Source organism: Acinonyx jubatus, chromosome A2, assembly GCF_027475565.1.
Source record: "Acinonyx jubatus isolate Ajub_Pintada_27869175 chromosome A2, VMU_Ajub_asm_v1.0, whole genome shotgun sequence".
Taxonomy (NCBI): Eukaryota; Metazoa; Chordata; class Mammalia; order Carnivora; family Felidae; genus Acinonyx; species Acinonyx jubatus.
Window position 1 is genome coordinate 146,863,286 of NC_069383.1, and position 17,396 is coordinate 146,880,681.

Here is a 17,396-nt window from a genome sequence, read left to right on the forward strand (position 1 = left end):
ACATTGCCGAACCCAGCTGAAGCTCCATGCTCACCTCCTTGAGCATTTGACCCCCGTCTGGCTCCCACATGCCCTCTTCCCCCTTTGTTTCCTCCTGGCTCCCCTGCTTAGCTCTTTCTCTGATTCCACCTTGGCTCTCCTATCTCCTAATAGGAGTGTTCCAGGGCTCCATCCTGACTGCTGCCCTTCGGTCTTCACTCACCACCCTCATCTCATCCAGGCCCCTGACCTTAACTACTGTCCACTGGCTTTGCCTCCCAGACTCTGGGTCCAGTTCTGGCCACTCTACTGAACTTGAGTCACATACCCAGTGGCCGACTTGGCATCCCCACTTTGATATCTAGTCGATTTTTAAGACTTTTCATGGGCAAAACTGATCTCCCTCCCAAGAACTGCCTGCTTCAGTGGATGCAGTGGCAGTTTGGACCCTAGACAGCCTTGGAGTCACCCTAGACTTGTTTCTGCCCCACTCCACCCCCATGTCCAAATAATCAGGGAACTTTGCTGCCTTTACCTCCAGCACATGTCCAGCATCTCACCCCAACTGTGCCACTACCTGGGCTGAGCTACCTGACATGTCTGTCTGAAATTGCAATAGCCTGTGTGTCATTGTCACCCTTGGCTCCCCATCCCACACCCCAGAGTCTAAGCTCCATGTAGCAGCTGGAATAATCCAGAGTTGCTGTTGAATCAGATCCTGCCCCCTTCTCTGTTCAAGAATTGGCATTGGGTCTCACCTTTCCCAGAGAAAAATCCAAAGCCCTTATGGTGGCTGGCAAGGCCCCACATCTTCCCCCCTCAAAAGCCCCCACTTGTCCCTCCTTCCCTCTACTGCCTCACTCAACAGCAGCCACAACGACTTCCTGGTTGCTCCTCTCACAGGTATGTTCTGCTTCTGAACTTTGCACCAGCTGATCCCTCTGGCTGGAATGTTCCCTGCAGGCATCCACATGACTTCCTCCCTCTCCAAATCTCTGATAAAGCATATTTTTCTCAGTGAAGGCCACCTTGACCCACCTCCAGACCCCCTGTTCTCTATTGCTCCTACCTTGCCATTTTAGTACCTATGGTATGACCATCTTCTAACAAATAATGTAACTTACTAATTATGTTTCATGTTTCTGGTCTGAATTCAGTCCCACACCTAGAATGTAAGCTCAAGGAAGGCAAGGGCCTTCACTGTGTTTACTGCTGTGTGTACAGGTGCTGGAAGGATGCCTAGCACATGGGAAATCTTGATAAATATTTGTTGAACGAGTGAATTCCTCTTCCATCAATAGGTGAATGTACACATGTGCACACAGGTGAGGAGGGTGTGGGCAGGGGGAAGCTGCTGGTCAGAAGAGACCAAGGCTGACTTTGGCCCCTTTTCCTGGTCTATATCATCTTGTCTTGCTGTTACAAGTGGTCATAAGAAAAGCAGTGAAAATAAATATAGAAGACCTTTGTGCTGGAGTTTCTGGCTGCTTTCACTTGTTCATTTCCAAAGAGAGCAAATTTTAAAAAGCAAGAAAGAAGGAAAAAAAAGACCTAGGAAATTCTTCAAAACATACAAAAATGACTATGACCAAGGGCCTGCAGACCCATCCTTATGGAGGCTGAGTGACTGGACCTTGACAGCCAGGAACAAGAGATATTCATTTTCAAACAGTCATGTGGACACTTGGTATAGTCTAGCAGCCACATTGCCTGCCCCTTCCCCCCTAGAGAATGCTGCTCATGGTCCATGTTAGAGGAGACCTTGCTGAGCAGGCAGAGAAGACTTCTTGGGGGCCAGAGTCCTTCCTCCACCCCATGTGTGTGTGCGTGTGCGTGCGTGTGTGTGTGTGTGTGAAGCAGGTGGACCTACTGTCAACACATCCTCTTGGTCTCAGAGGTCTAAAGCCAGGCCGGGGGTTTTTAGGGAATCCAGGCAGTCTTGCTGCTGCTCTGACCTGCAGCCTTCTTTGGACAGAGTATGAGAAAAGACCCCCAAGTTCTCTCAGCAGGATGGACCCTGTCCTCCACTGCCTCCCACTCTCTAGGAGCCAAAGGCTCCATGCAGGCCTATGACCTAATCTGATGAGGAGGAAGCCAGAGACCCCCAGAGGGCAGCCCCTCACATCAGGACACTCTGGGCTGCAGCCACCTCTCGGCCAGCGTCCGGCTCTTTTCTGGGGCTGCAGGGCTCCTGGGTAAGTCCCCAAGCTGGAGTCAGGCGCCTGGGGCTGAAGGGAACTAGACTCAGGAAGCCCCCCTCTGATCAGTTGGCACAGCCATGGGCCTACCAGCTACCAGCTTGAGGAAATTCTTTCTTGAGGGGTTTCCCAAGCTGGCAGCTGCCTTGCCAGTTCAAACTGGATTTTTCCTGTTGCCCTTTCCCTGGCGGCCTAGCCGGGTGCAGGGTCTCTCCTAATGAGGGTTTGGTGCCAAGGCCCAGGCGGCTCCGTCTTGCTGGGTACCAGCTGGTTGAGGCCTGCCCCAGGAAATGAGCAGCTTCCTAGTTTCATCGGGGCCAGGGCACTTGGGACTACCCTGCATCTTTAGGCCAGTCCTGCCCTGCCTTGGACCCCCTACTCAAAACTCAGGGCTCCAAACATGGGAACTCATTAACCCACCTTTATTCACAGTGGGTTTTACCATTAATAGAAGATCAGCCTGACAACTCACAGAATTCCTGGATTTTTGTCCTCAGACTCAAGGCATTAGCAGAGGATTGACATGGCAGCCAGGGAGGGCAGGGGGCCCTTCAGCAGGGTTTCTGCAGGGCTCAGCTGCCCCCTTGCTCAGACCCTCCCTGGAGCTACTGGGGATGCACCTCACGTTGCCTCCTTCCGGAGCCTCTCTCTGTCCCATTTCCTGGGGCCTCATTAATTCCTCCCCACCTCACCCCGTGAGAAAGCAGGTCTGTGCTGAGCCTGGCCCAGGTCCAGAGCTGGGCCTGAGCATGCCACTGGCTGGTTTGGAAGGGGCCCTATCCCCACCCTCATCCCAGGGAAGGGGGCAGGAGAGGCTCCCGTTTCCATCCATGTCCCGACTTCTACCCACTTGCCAGGAGCTCAGGGACCATGGGGAACAAGAATACACAACATAGCTGGTATTATGCATAATATTTATAAAAGGGAGCTGACAGCTTCTCCACTCCTACCCCGGATCAGCCCTGGGGTCTTTGGCTCCCAGGGGCAGAGACGCTCTGGGCCCCAGCCTCTTTCTTCTCCCAGAAATGGAATGTGAGCTATGGCCCAGACTTGGGGTGGGGGGAGTCCCAGCCTCCCCAGGACTGGTGAAGGGGCAGATCCCTGGGGGTGCCCACACCAGCCTCACATTTAAAAGAACCTGATGGCTTCAGGTATGGGGGGCGGTCTGCTTCTGGTGGTGGGGATGGGAGAAGGAGACAAGAGTATCCAAGCGCTTGAGTCCAAGTGACTGAAAGGGGCCTCCGGGACAGAAGTGGAGGAAGGCAAGTGCATTGAGGGAGATGAGGCCCCAGAGTGCAGACCAAGGTCCAGCAGCAAGGTGGGGAGATGGCTGCAGGCTTGGGCTCCAACTCTATGTGCCTTACAGACTGTGTAGGCAGCTGTTGGACCTCAGTGTTTGCATCTGTGCAAGGAGGGCAGGGGCCTGAGTGGGATCTGAGGCAACAGGAAGGGAGCAAGGGCACAGCCCCACCCTGCTCCCAACTCCGGAAGCCCCTGTAGCCCGGGAGCCCAGCAAGGTAGTGGTCCAAGGGCCTTGGTCCTGGCTGTAACAAAAACCTTCCACAGAGAAGACGTGAGGCAGGGGACAAATGCCATAGTGTTAACCACATCTTTCTTCTCCCCGCTGACTGGCCACTGGATGGGAGCAGGGGCTGAAGACTCTAGGCAGGGGTACTTGGACGAGTAGACAGAACAGGCCGGGGGTCTTCCTAGTGGCTTCCTCCATGCCGGCCGGTCCCTGACACCCAATCAATGATGATGAAGCTCAAGCTCATGGTCATCAGCAAGAGGCCAAGCACAGCGAAACAAAGGGCCTATGGGGTCAGGGAGTCAAGAGTCAGGTGTGAGGTCAGGGCAGCTCCCTCAGCCCCACACCACCCCACCAACCTCCAGGATCCTCGCACCAAGATTTTGGGGGTAGACTTTGCAGGTTCCTTCTCGGTGGGTATGATGCGAAAGTAGAAGATGGCGGGGAAGATGAAGATGAGGCATGGGGCAGATGTGGCACCTGCAAAGAATGAGATATATCCAGCTATTGGCTAAGGTCCAAGGGTGAACCCTTCAGTGAGATCAGAGATTCCTTGCTGGGGAAGTCTCATCTTGAGACTCTACTTGAGAGCTCTGCCTGATTCCGGAGAGCCCACCAGTCCCCCTGCCCCCCATTCTCTGTCCAACTGGATAGAAAGCTAGTGCTGTTGGCAGTAGAAGAATCTGTCAGTGAATGAAGTTCGCAAAGAGGAAAGGTAAGCCAAAAGATAAAGACAAAGCCTTGAAGATATCGGGCTCCTAGATATAGCTATTCCTGAAGGCTTTTCCATTATTTAAGCCAATACCTTCCTCTTTGCTTAAATCATTTTGAGTCAGATTTTGGCCACAGAGAACCTATAGTCATGTCTATGCTATCCATGACAATCAGCCCCCAGGTCTGTGTTTTGGTCCCTGCAGAGTTGGGCTGAGGAGTCAGTCTTGTGAGTTGGGCCACTCCAAAGATGTCTCAGAATTGTCTGATTTTCTACCTTAGAGCCCCAACTGGGATGAGACAGTGGACAGAGCACTGAACCTATAGTTCCATGATCCTAGAGCTAAATCAAGGCCCCCCACTTACCAGCCGTATGGCTCTGCTACTCCCTTAATCACTATGGACTTCAGTTTCCTCATATGTGAAATGGGAACAAGACCCAATGAGACCCTTTGTGGAGGTCCCTGGCATCCGGGCTCCACCCCATCCCTCAGCAAGGGGGAACAGACTCTGGTTTTGAGCCCTCAGAAGGGATTAGAATAGCCTTCAGGACAAAAATCTCAGACAGGAAGCCAAGCTGTGCACATGGCCAGCAGCTGTCACTAAAGGTAGGGTATGATCTCAGGAATCTGCCAGGATTTAGATAGGAAATTCTCTGGCCAATGCCCTGCCTCTATACACAGCTGGGCCAGACCCTCACCAATGACCCCGAAGATGCCCAGGATGTTGGGAGCGAAGATAACCAGCAAGTTGATACAAGTGAGCAGGCCGATGGCAATGAGTATGTGCCGCAGCCAGCTGAACTCCTGGTTCTTAAACAGCATCTGCTGGATGGCACGGCGCACCTGGGGGATGGGGGTGGGAAGAGTCACCAGTCTGTCAGCTCCATAAGTCCCACCCTGCGTCGGTCCACCTGCCCACCGGCTCACCGGAAACAGAACGATCGGCACTGTGAGTGTGACTGCCGTCAGCACGGCCACACGCACACAGAGGATCAGTACGTCAAATGGGTCCACCTTGCTGTAGGTGTGCAGTAGCTCCGACTCCACCCCGTCTGCGGCAGGCAGGGAGGATGGTCAGCAGGTGGCCCAGGGAGGGGGATGGGCTCTGAGCCTGGGTTGACCCTGACACTGTGGGAAGTGGCAACAGACTCACCTCCACAGCTGTAGGGCACAGTTAGGCATCACGCACCTAGTTAGCACCTCCAGTATGCAGGGTGCCATGGCCACTGGCCAGCCCCTTGCCCCCCAGCCTGGCCTCTGCCTCTGCCCCCACGGTCCAGCCATACCGTAGAAGGTGAGGTAGCCGAAGAGGGCAGCCAGGAAGTACATGACATACATGACGGCGATGGACAGGTTGGAGATGTGCTGCATCTTCCTCTTGGAGGGGCTTTGGGGAAGCAGGGGAGGGGATGGGTGCCAAGCTGGGCCACACCAGAGATCCCCGTATGCCCTGGGGCCTCTCTGGCACCACACCCTCACCATTTGGCAGCTGAGGACGTCTCCTCCTTGCCCCCAGTCGCCCCTCATGGAAGCCATGGAGATCTTTGATAAAGTGACTTGGCTCCTGTCACTCCCCACCCCACCCTGCCCCCACCCTATCAGGACCACATTCCTTCTCCCCAAACCAGTTTAAGGCAGCCACCCCCCCTTGCAACCATAGACACCTACTCCTTGAGCTCCGTATAGATGGGCAGCACCTCGGGATGGCAGACGAAGGCGAAGGCCATGATGGGGATGGTATATGCTGTCTAGATAGACATGGTGACTGCGTCAGGGCAGCCCTTCACTCTCACCCGGCCCATAGCCCCTGCCCCGGCCTGTTGGAACCTGTGAGTTGAGTGTGAAGTAACTCGGGGTGCAGAAGGCTGCGGCCTCTGTTTCAGCCTGCAGCTGAGCCTCCTCCTTGGTGACCTCCATGAGGCTGACATTGCCTGTGATGTTGGCGAGGTTGAGGGGCAGAGGGCAGGGCACATGGAACTTTTTGTAGATGACCTGAGTTGCAGGGAAGATGGGGGTATCAGGGCCAGACAAGACTTGCCTGGGAGTCACTATGAAAACACATCTAGATCAGGACAGAAGGAGCTGCCTTCTGAACCCAGGCTTCCCAGAAAGACCTGCCCCCTGCCCCTGACAGAGGAGCACCCCCAAGAGACTTGTCCCCTCACTCCACCAGCACGGAAATTGACTCACTGCAATTAGGAAGAACACCATGCAGCTGAGAGAGAAGCCGCTGGAGTAACCCAGGTAGCCTGCAACGTGGGGGAAGGGCTGTGAGACTGGGGTCCCTTCCCAGGCATTTCTCCAACATTCCCCTCCAAGGCCCTAGCCCTGCCACACTCACCAAGCTGCCGCATCAGTGCCAGGGGCAGAATGACGATGACAGAAACAAGGATCACCAGGTAGTTCCCATTCATGTACCAGTCCCTGCAGGAATAGGAGTGGGGAGCCAACATCAGAGTCCACTCAGCCTTGGGTGAGGCCGCCTGCCTCCATACCTAATCGGGGCCACCTGAAAAATACTTGTTCATAGCTCGGAGTCTGCAAAATGGACATTCTTTCAGCACTGGCCTAGGCGAGGGGAGAACTAAGGAGCTCAGCTCCTGCTTGGTAGCCATTAGGGCTATAGTCACTGCTGCTGTTTTTCTCAAGACACACAGGTCTGGGTCCAGCTTCCCCAGGGGCTGGCCCCAAGGGGCCCAGGGAGGTGGGTGGGATGAAAGACCCTGGCTCTGGGGAGGTGGAGCATTTTCCATGGGGGTGTCAGGGACTTTCCAACATCCTGTACCCCTTGTGGTCCCTCCTGGCATCTGCATCCTGCACCATCCTGCACCCCCCACCACCAATGGCGCAGAGAACTCAAGGGATAAGGAAGGAGACCCTCCTTCCCAGGGAAGCCCAAAGGCCAACTCCTTGGGAAAGGCACCCAGGACGCAGGGGGAAGAATCCTGGCTGTTTCCCTCCTCCCAGAGCTGCTCTCAACTTCAACCCCCCCTCTGCTTGCCTGGGCTGTGTGGCCAAGGGCAGGGCATGGCTGTCTTCTCTGTCCCCACCCACAAAACATGGTTGATTCCATCAGTGCTGGCTAAACTGATGATGAGCAACTGGGACACCACGGGCTTAATTTCTTGGTTGGGCGGGGTGGGGGGGGGGGAGGCGGGGAGGGGGGAGGGGGCGGCAGGCACTAAAGCCCAAGCCCTGGTCAGGAATAGCAGGTGCTTAGAGCTAAGCCCGAAGCTCTCAGGTCCTCCTTTTCTCATAGGCTGTGTCCTGGCCCAGGTGGGGCCCAGGTTCCTCAGCCTCACCCCACCTCTCGCCTCATCTGGCCCTCCTAGGGGGTTCCCCTAGGTGCTAAAGGAGTGTAGACTGAATGTTAGCTCTGTTGGCAGCTCTCTGCCCCTCCACCAGTCACTTGCAGGCACTGTCTCCTCTCTCCCACTAGCCCAGCCTGGGTTCCCAGGGCCAGTGGTGCATGTGGAGGGGTAGACCAAGGCCTCCCTCCTACCCTAACCCAGCCCCGCCCCACCCTGGGGCTCACGAAGTTTGCTCCTCCAGGTTCAGGAAGGTCTGTATGACAAGGGGCAGCTCGGACTTGATGATGTACAGGTAGCTGGACATGGCTGGGGGGAGAGAGGCGGGCAGGTGCTGGGGTCAGCCAAACCAGCCAGTCTTCAGCCCGCCCACCTGCCCACCACCTGTCTGGGTCTGCCTGCCAGGCTCACCTCCAATATTCTGCAGTGTGATGGCCAGGGCCGCTGCCAGCTTTCCTGGGGTCCCAAAGGCACGGTAGCCTAGCTGCTCATAGGCACGGATACCTGTGGGGACAGGAGTCAAAATAGTCAGGAGTGCTCTCCCCAGCCCAGCCCTCCCCTGCTCCAGGCTGGGTTGGGGGCTCACCCACGATCCCTGAGGACTTGAGTAGCAGGTGGATGGAGTAGCTGGAGAGCAGGGCGACGGCTGTCAACAGGAACCTGGGGAAGATGGGCGAAAAGGAGCCACTGAGGGCTTCACTGGCTGGCAGGGGTGGTGAGCTCTGGGAGGCCTGGGTGTGTGGGTCTGTGACCCAGGTGTCTGGAGCCCCCAACAGGTGTGGATGCAAGCTCAACTGGCCCCGGCAGGGGCGAACACCGCTCAGTTTGACCCAGGGTAAGCCATGACCTAGAAGGGGCCCTCTGAGCACTACCTCCTTAAGTTCTTGGAACAAACATGCTTTCCATTTAGACTGCAGGGCAGAGCTCCCAAGTAAGGACACGTGTGTCCACACAAGGCCTGGCCATGGGGCTTCGTTCATCACGTGTAAACGGTGGTAGAAGTATAGATTCAGGTCTGTTAGGCTTGCCTGTGTCATAATCTCAGTGGGTTTACCAGGAAATGAGGGATATTTGTCTGGCCATGGCTGGTTTTTTTAGCCATGGTTTGGGTTGAGCCCACCCACAGCCTGGGTCCTGGGAGGTCAGGGTTGGTGGACTGTTTAGAGCTCCTGTCTTTAGAGGGTTCACTGAAGGCACTCACAGGAAAAGGACGATGCCCGTGTTGGCCATGGCATAGGCGAGTCCCAGGATGCCACTGCCCATGATGGCGTTGCTGAGGTTGAACACTGACATCCCAAATGAAGTCTTCCCCACAAACTGCAGGTACCAGAGTGAGATGGGGGCGGGGGGGAGAGACAGCGACGCATGGAGGGTATCCCAACATTCCCCCTCACTGTCCCTTAACCTCCCGTTGCTGCCCCAGAGCTCTTTGTTACTGCGTGAAATCTCCCAAGCCCCCCACCCCACTGTGCCCTCCGGCTCACGTCTGTGAAGTGTGGCTCCTTGCTGGGGTTTTTCTGTAGGAAGCCCTCGCCCTCAACACAGCTCCGTCTGGGGCCTTCGACCCTATAGGCACAGGCCAGAGCAGTCAGCTCAGCTCCGGCCCTTGCTCTGCACCCTGCCCTGCCCTGACCACGACTGGGTCCCTCTGCTCACCTCTGGTTGACAGCCGTGGGGGTGGTGACTGGGAGCAGCCCCTCTGAGTGTTTGCCGTTGGGCACCAGCTCCACCATTTCCGTCTGCAGAGGTGCCTCCATGGTCAGGGTCTGCCACCCGGAGCACTGACTCTCACACCAACACAAGTCAAAGGTCTGCAGAGCAATGGTCCCTCTGGTTATCCCTTCTCCCAGGACCCATGGCCCAGCCTCCCATGGGGAGTCTACAGCCTATCACACCTCCCAGAAGCTCACTCAGGATTTATGTGCACATGCAGCTGTGCCTGCCGCCTCCCCGGGACCTGCTTTTGGGGGAGTAGAGCTCAGATACCTGAGTTCTCCAAGACATCCTGATGGGACAGCTTGGCCAGTACGTAGCACTCCCCCCACCACTCACATACCAGTCCAGGCAAGCCCTTGGGACCTCAGTTTCTCCATCTGCGAAGTGAGGATCAGCTGGATGACCTGAGTTCAGAGTCCAGTGGTGCCTGGACCCCAGGATGCTGAGTCCCAGGAATCCAGACCCCGCGCTGGTGGTGGGCCCTGGATTGACACCCCCTCCCTGACATTAACACCGGGAGACGGTTTCCTGTGCCGGCCCTGTGTGCCAGGGGCCTCCTAGCCAACCTAGAATGGCACTGCCCGACGGCTGGAGGCCTTGGGAGAGGGTGAGGGCTGTGGGCCCTGTTCCCAGCCGCCCGGCGGGCACTGCTGGCAGCCAGAACAAAGGGCCTTCTGTGGTCTGAGAGCTGGCGCTGGGAACGGCAGGCGCAAAGGCTACCCCCCCCCACCCCCCTGGAGCCAGGAGGCCTGAGGCGGTGCTGGGTGGCTGGACACCTGGGCCCTGCCCGCCTGGCTGCAAAGGGCCCTCAGGGGGCCATCCAGGAAACGAGCGTCCCAGGGCCGAATTCTCTGAGCCACACAGGCCTCACTTTCCACACAGCCATGACCTCAGGGCCATGTTCTCCTTCAAGCCTCTCTTCCCCTGCTAGGGGAATACCCCTACCCCTTAGGTGACCACCCTCCAGTAGTGGACCATTGGAGCAGATTCTCCATTTCCTAGAACCCCAGGCCAGGAACTCAGGGTCTTAGGCAGCTGTAGAGGAGTCTAGGCCACTGGATCAGTCCTCCCTTCCCTGCCCTCAGGGCATGGCTCTGCTGGGCCTCTAAGGAGCCAGCTCCGCCCACCCCCCCCCCGCCCCCCCCCCATCACTGGGGCTGGAAGCCACCTACCCCATGCCCAGAAGGTACCTGGCACAGTGCCCCAGGATCTATAAGGACATCCTGAAGGCCAGAGAGGCCAGAAGGAGAGCTAAGACTCTAGTCGAGACCAGGGAGGGGGCAGCACTGCCATGCAGGTCAGCCACAGCCTAGCCTGTTTTTTGTTTTGCTTTTTTAAGATTTTAATTTTAAGTAATCACTACACTCAACATGGGGCTCAAACATACAACTCTGAGATCAAGAGTGACCTGCTCTACTGACTGAGCCAGCCAGGTGTCCCTATCGGAGCCGAGGCTTGGTGCCATGACGAGCCCTCTGCTTGGGAATCCTGAATCCCGCCCTGAACCCCCCATCCCCACTCCGGATCCTGATGGTCTCAGGTCTACTTAGAACCCAGAACACCAGTGTTCTTAGCACTTGGGGCTATGTGTGGGGACAGAAGGCTGGGTTCAGGCCTCAGGCCCCAGTGTCCTGGAGGCAGCAGCCACACAGAACTGACTAGAGGACCAGCCCACCATTGCCCCAGGCAGCCCCAGGCCAGAGTTCAGATCCCAGGAACCTCGGTCCTGGAGACTCCACACTTGGAACCCTCGGGCCCCCTTGGCCTGCCTCTCTTCTGATGCTGGCATCTGAACCCATCTCACCTCCAGCCCTGTCCATTCAGGTCCATGACAATGTGAACATCTCTCGTGCCCTCTTCCCCTGGATGAGTCTCTGCCCTAAGCCTCACTATCAGCACCTCTCCAAGGATCCCAGCTGGATGTGGAGATGCCAGCACCTCATCTCCAGAGTCACTCCAGAGTGCCCCCTGGCTCTCAGCTAGGGTTGCCCTTTTCGGGCCTCCCACCCTGGGCAGGCTGGGACAGGCCCTCAGAGTGTGCTGAGTTGGCAGCTTGGACAAAGCACCCTTCTCTGCCTTAATATCCTTCCCTAGCAGCCAGCACTACCTCCAGGGAGACCACAGCCCATGGCATGGTCATGGCCAAAGTGCCCGAGTTCCTGTCTCCAGGTTCCCCATCCCCCCCAGCAGGACCTACGCCTAGACCTTCACAGCCTGTCTGATACTCACAACCAGTCACTGCTGGATCTTGGGCTGGTTTGAGGTCCCAGAGAGGACATGGAATATCCTTCCCTAAATGGCTTCTGGTCTGGAAGGGACAAAATCCCCAAACATAGCCCCCACCTTATAGTTCCTGCAACAACTAAATATGAGCCACATAGCACTGGGACTCAAAAAAGGGGGGAGAGAGGCATCAAGGAAGGCTTCCTGGCAGAGGAGGTGATGGAGCCATTTCTGAAATTCCAGGAGTCCCAAAAGTGTGGAATAGCAAAGAATGCCTTAAGCAGAGGGCACAGCATGGGCAAAGGCTCTAAGGTGTGGTATGAGGCAGAATGAAGGTTCCATGGCTATAGACAAACCTGACAAAGCCTTGAAGGCCAGGTCAATGAGTCTGTACTTCAGTGTAGGGCAGGGCTAAGGGCTAAGCAGCCAGAGTGGAGTGCTAGCCTGGCATGTGGACTCTCAGCCATTCCCTGAGGCTGGCAGCCCATTTCTGACAGCTCCCATCCCTCAGGCCTACCACCTCCCAGGCTCCTTTGTATCAGGGAGTCAGGGTGGACTCAGGGAAATCTGCCAGCAGAATCTGACCCACTGTTGAGAAAGTCCACAGTAGACATTCGGAGTCTGAGTCCTGGCCTGGCCCTGCCTTACTGTGTGACCACGGGTAGAGTATTCCCCACTCAGGACGTCAGTGTCCTCCTGCCCTGCAGAGGTCCCCAGAAGTTTGGCAAAGCTGGGGACAGAGTGAGGATCCTCTCCAAGGCCTTTGTCCCAGACCATGCCATGGGCTTCCAGAGAGGGGTCAGGTTCTAGTGTGGGGCTGTCACTGCGACCTTGGGCAGATCATCAGAATAGCATCAGTCATGGGTGCAGAATGGACTTGGGCAGGAAATCGATGGCCTGGGCCACTGCCCTGGGCCCTGTTTGCTCTGCTGGGAGATAAGGGCTAGGAGAGGCCAGGAGCCACAGGGATAGTGCAGTAGGTAATGCTCGCCCACGCGGGCATCACAGGGTGAGAACTTGTCAGGCACACCTTGGCAGGTGTTGAGTTTGGCTAATTAAAGATTTCGAGGCCCAGGAATCCAGGCCACCACAGGCCCACTGCTTGCATCAGCTGCTGTAGGACACATACCTCTCTGTCCCAGGATTGAGGTCCTTGGAACCACCAGGTACTTGAGCCCTGCTTTCCTCCCTAATGCTCAGGGACATAAATGGGTCTGCAGTGGCAGGCTGGCTACAGGGAGGCATCCACACTGTTCTTCCCTCAGTCCTTCCTGGCCGTCTGTGCTGATCGAGGCACAGACCCCATAGAACTTGTTGCCATGGTCCCCAGGCTTCTGGTGCATGGGAAGTCCTAGCCTCAGCCCAGATCTCAGGGGAGAGGCAGCTGGTCTGGCCTGATGGTCTGTTGTGGTTATCCCTGGAGGCTCAGGGATGAAGGCTGCCCTCAGTTCCAGCTCAGCCATCCTTAGTCCCCTCCTGGCTGAGACGAGGTGCCCCTCCTATCTTGGCACTCCCTGCCCACCTTCTTCTCCAGGCTTTGGAAGGAGAACATCATCTTAGGACAAGCTGTCAGTCAACAAGGAAACTAGATTCAATGGACATGTCTGAATTATATGTTCTCAAGGCACAGCCCCAGGGATTGGTGAGGAGATGATTGCTGAGGTCAGGGGGCTAGGGCTAGGGCATATGGAAGGGTGTTCTGAACAGGGGAGAATACTACAGCCCTGTGCACCCCCAGCCCTTCCTCCAGACGCACAACTCCAGATTTTGACCTCGGTAGATCCAGTACCCCTTCCACTGCTCCTTCATCGTCAACAACACTGGGCAAATGGCCACTGCAAGGTCAACACCTGGCTGGTACTGAGGGGGGTGGTATGGAGGAGAGAGCACATCCAAGGAAAGGAAGATGGCCCAGAACATTGATGTGTTGGCAACACCGATCCCTCATAGTTTAGCTCCTTGGCCCTGGTGTGTGGGGTCTGTGCTTCTGTGTTCTGGGCATCCGGAAGTGTCTAGGAGGATCTGAGGGGCCCAGCTGGGGCCGGAAGTTGGACTTTCCTGTGACAGGGTACATTTGCTAGACACCCAACAGATGCCTGGAGTTGGACCTTGCCCCAGACCCCTAGGCCTCCCCTCCCACCCAGCCCAGGACCCTCCTTGCTCCCCCAGTGGAGGCTGCAGCTGGAACCTCTTGGTCAAGACTGGGCCAGAGCCAGCAGCAGCCCCCTCCCCCCATTGCCAGCCCGCTGAGAGGGATGTGCAGCTGGAAGCCCAGCCAAGGCAAAGGACAGGACATCACGTGCCTGTGGCCCCCCAGGGGCAGGGGAGACCCCGAGCCAGCCAGCCCATCCTCCTCCCTGCTGACCCGGAATCCCCTGGAGGCGGCCAAATATTTGGACAGCCGGACTTCTGGCCCCAAGGAAAGCTGGAGCAGGGGCCTGGGGCAGCTCAGGACTCATTGGAGACCCCAGTGGAAGGGGGGAGGGGCTAAAGGCAAGGTTGGCCTGGAGGAGAGGCACCATTCAATGTCAGGCAGAAGCAGAGCGGCAGAGGAAGGGAAGAGAGGGGCAAGGAAAGAGGAAGGGCAGAAAACACATACATGCAGTGCATGAATACTGATCTGGACAGAAAAAGAGATAGAGAGGCACAGGGAGATAGAGAAATGCAGATGGATATAAAGGTACACCAACAGGAAAATACACACAGAGGAAGGTGGATACACATTCAGACAGGGAGATAGAGAGAGACAGACAACCAGAGAGCTGAGAGACAGCGATGGCCAACCAGCCAGAGATAGCTAAATGGAAAAAGAGACAGAGAGACAGGGAGACAGCCAACGAAAGACAGAGAGGACCCCAGAAGGAGTGAGAGGGAAGAGGGAGCCAGAGGCCCAGGCGAGTGGGCTGCAGGCCCAGTGGGCACTTCAGGGATGGCCAGGCAGAACCCTGGAGGACCCCACAAGAAGGCTGCCCAGCATCTGCAGGTTCCTACAAGAGCAGGTTATGCCTCCATTAGCTAGGTGCAGGGACATCCAGACAGTGGGTCTGAGCCCACTAGGGCTGCAGGTCCAGGCCCAGCTGGAAAGCTCACCACTCCCCAGTCCAGCACTGTCTACCCACACAATGGAAAAGATACACAGAGGTGATGGTGACCTCCATTCTCAGCAGTCATGCACGTGTGCAGACGTGCCGGCTGAGAGGCTGTGTACAGGACGTGGCCCGCAGAGCGGAAATTCAAAACCAAGCCACCCCAGGCCGCTGACCGGAAAGCCCCTCCTGCCCCAGCAGCTGGTCCTTCCCTTTGGCCCCCAGAAGCCCCGCCTGGTCTTCTAGAGTCCTCCCCACCCCACCACCGCATCTGTCTTCTTATCCAGAGTCAAAGGCCAGCCCTCCACTCACCAGACTGAATGTTTGCAGGGCACATAGTAGGTGCTCAGCAAATGTTGTAAAAGGAATAGAATGGGTTCAAGGCCCTTGGCAAGCCCCCAACCCATCTCAACCCAGCTCCAAGTGGCCCCTGGACCCTGGTCATGTCTGAACTAGATCATGTGCCTGCAGAGCTCCTATCTTACTACAGCATAGTATGCACATCCCACACAGGCTTTCTGTTCACACAGATACCAAACTGTACCTCCCTTGCAGCCAACCACTCCCCTAAAACATGCTTTCCCCTTAGAATGAGTGCCTGTTGGTTCCACACCCAGCCTGGACTTTCAGGGTACACTTAGTTTAGCTCAAAAACCTTCCCCGACACTACCCAGAGACCTGTTGTGCCTCACTTTCTCTATTTGCCCAAGGTTCCATGGCTACTTGCTAGGGCAGCAGAACCAGGACAGGAGCAACTGATTCTCATGGTCTGGCCACCTTGAGCCCTGGACTGGGTGTGTGTGGTGAGGTTGTGATCAGGGCCAAAAGAACCAGTACTGAAGAAAGAGTGGTTTGAGAAGCCAGTGAGGACATGGCCTCTATGAGCTCAGGCAGAGTGAGGTTCTGAGACATATACCCCTCCCCTCCCCAGAGAACCAGTCCCCTGTCCCCAACCCCAAAGGGTCAGAGACTCTCATGGAATGATTCCAGTCATTCCAGCCCTCTTGGAGATGTGCCACGCCTGGCCTCACCCACCCTGATTCCTCCTACATCTAGTGCTTCCTGCAGGAAGACTTCCATAGTTGTGCAGAACTTCCCCATCTCAAAATGGAACTGTCCCCAGATCTCTTCAGCTTTCTAGGCTCCAGACTGAAAAGCTCTGAAGAGTTTTCTTCCTTTCTTGAAGGAACTGAACTCCCATGCAACTGTTTACTGAAGAGGAAGGGGTGGAAGGTCCAAAGGCCTCTTCCAGAACAGTGGCCCCAAGGAAGTCATGGAAGAAAGGACAGGACTGGGCGACTGAAGGAAGGATGGGCCTGGGTCGAGGAGTCCCCCAGGGTGCAAGGTGCAAGGACCTTTGACTTAGTCCCTTTCAGACTTGTCCTAGAGCTTACACCTGAGCTCAGCGCTCAGGTCACCCCGGGGGGAGGGGGCGGATTCCCACAGGCCCCGCCCCTGGCCTCCCCCTCCCCGGGTGTAAACAAACGCACGCATTCGCTGTGGCCAATCGAAGGGACCAATGGAACGGGGGCGGGCTCCTGCAAACACGGTTTTGGTCCTTTCCCTCCGCCCGCGTGCGCGGCGCCAGCTCTTATACCCCCACCGGGGAATGAGGCAGCAAGGAGAGCACACAGAGCCCCGCCCTCAGGCCAGGGAGCCACACGCGCCCTGTTCCTGCCGTGCCCGCTGGCCCGGCTGCAAATGGCACGGACTCTGGGACCAACATGTGCCCCACGGCCCCTCAGGCAGCCTGGCCCGATCTGCCCTCAAGCCCCTGCCCAACGCAGCCGGGATAAATATACCCAGACTCCCGGTGTGCCAGCCGGGCAGATTTGCCTGTCAGGCGCCCGTCGGGGCAGCGCTCCAGAGCCCGCTCCCGGGCCCTTTTAGGCCCCCCTCCGGGACCCTCTCTAGCTAGTCCCCGTGGGCCCTGCCTCGGGAAGCCCATCGCTCACCGCCCGAGCCCCCAACAAGGCGTCCTGTGGCCCCAGCCCCGAGTGCTGCTGACCTCCTGCTGTCCCTCCTGGCCCTGCCGACAGGCCCTGAGGCGGCGAAATGCCTTTCCCAGGATACCAGTTCAAGCTCAGAACTGACCCCTGAGTGGCGAGTCCCTGGACTGAGCCCAGAGCGCGCGGGGCTCTGGCTCGCGGGAGGCTGGGGTGTCTGCCCGGGACGGGACGGGTAACAGGCGCTGCCCAGAGCCCAGCTACGGACGGGAGGGTGCACAGTAGAGCTCTGCCCGCCCGGTGCCCTGGACTGGGGGTCGGCGCCCCCAGCGGTACCTGGCCCGGCGGGTGGGGACGCACGGTGCTCCGCTCAGGCTGGCGCTGTCCGCTCTGCTCCCGGCTGAGCACAGCGACGGGGGATGAAGGGCGCCCGGCCCCGCCCCTGGCCCGCCCCCGGCCCGCCAATCCCAGGCGGCGGGCAGGAGGAGGGGCTGGCCTGGGGAGAGGGGGGGGCCCCGGCCCGCCAGGAGCAAAGGGGCGGCCCGAACGCTAAAGAGCCCCTAGGTAGGAGAGCAGCGGCTCCTGGAGGGGCTCAGTTGAGTCCTGTGGACGGAACGCTTCAGTCTAGAGCAGATTCTCTCTGAGGTCTCCGAGTGTTCCCTTAACCCTTGAAATGCTCTCCTCTCACCTTCCGGAGGC

The 17,396-nt window shown here is 57.3% G+C and overlaps 1 protein-coding gene across 3 annotated transcripts; it reads right to left on the reverse strand.

The window, feature by feature from the left end:
* Positions 1–3,077: 3,077 nt before the first annotated feature.
* On the reverse strand, positions 3,078–17,162 carry SLC38A3 (solute carrier family 38 member 3). 3 transcript variants are annotated; one of them, XM_027038782.2, is made up of 16 exons: positions 17,034–17,162; positions 9,383–9,537; positions 9,211–9,292; positions 8,928–9,043; positions 8,313–8,386; positions 8,138–8,230; positions 7,954–8,035; positions 6,760–6,842; positions 6,609–6,667; positions 6,246–6,410; positions 6,087–6,166; positions 5,705–5,805; positions 5,346–5,470; positions 5,117–5,261; positions 4,082–4,185; positions 3,078–3,991 (listed from the first exon to the last, which is right to left on the reverse strand). In XM_027038782.2, the coding sequence occupies exons 2-16, from the start codon at positions 9,481–9,483 to the stop codon at positions 3,887–3,889; spliced, it is 1,515 nt and encodes a 504-aa protein (XP_026894583.1). In that variant the 5' UTR covers positions 9,484–9,537; positions 17,034–17,162; the 3' UTR covers positions 3,078–3,886. The 3 variants fall into 3 exon arrangements, with proteins under 3 accessions (XP_026894583.1, XP_053075309.1, XP_026894584.1); XM_053219334.1 differs by lacking the exon at positions 17,034–17,162 and adding an exon at positions 16,846–17,017; XM_027038783.2 differs by lacking the exon at positions 17,034–17,162 and adding an exon at positions 9,783–10,562.
* Positions 17,163–17,396: the final 234 nt, after the last annotated feature.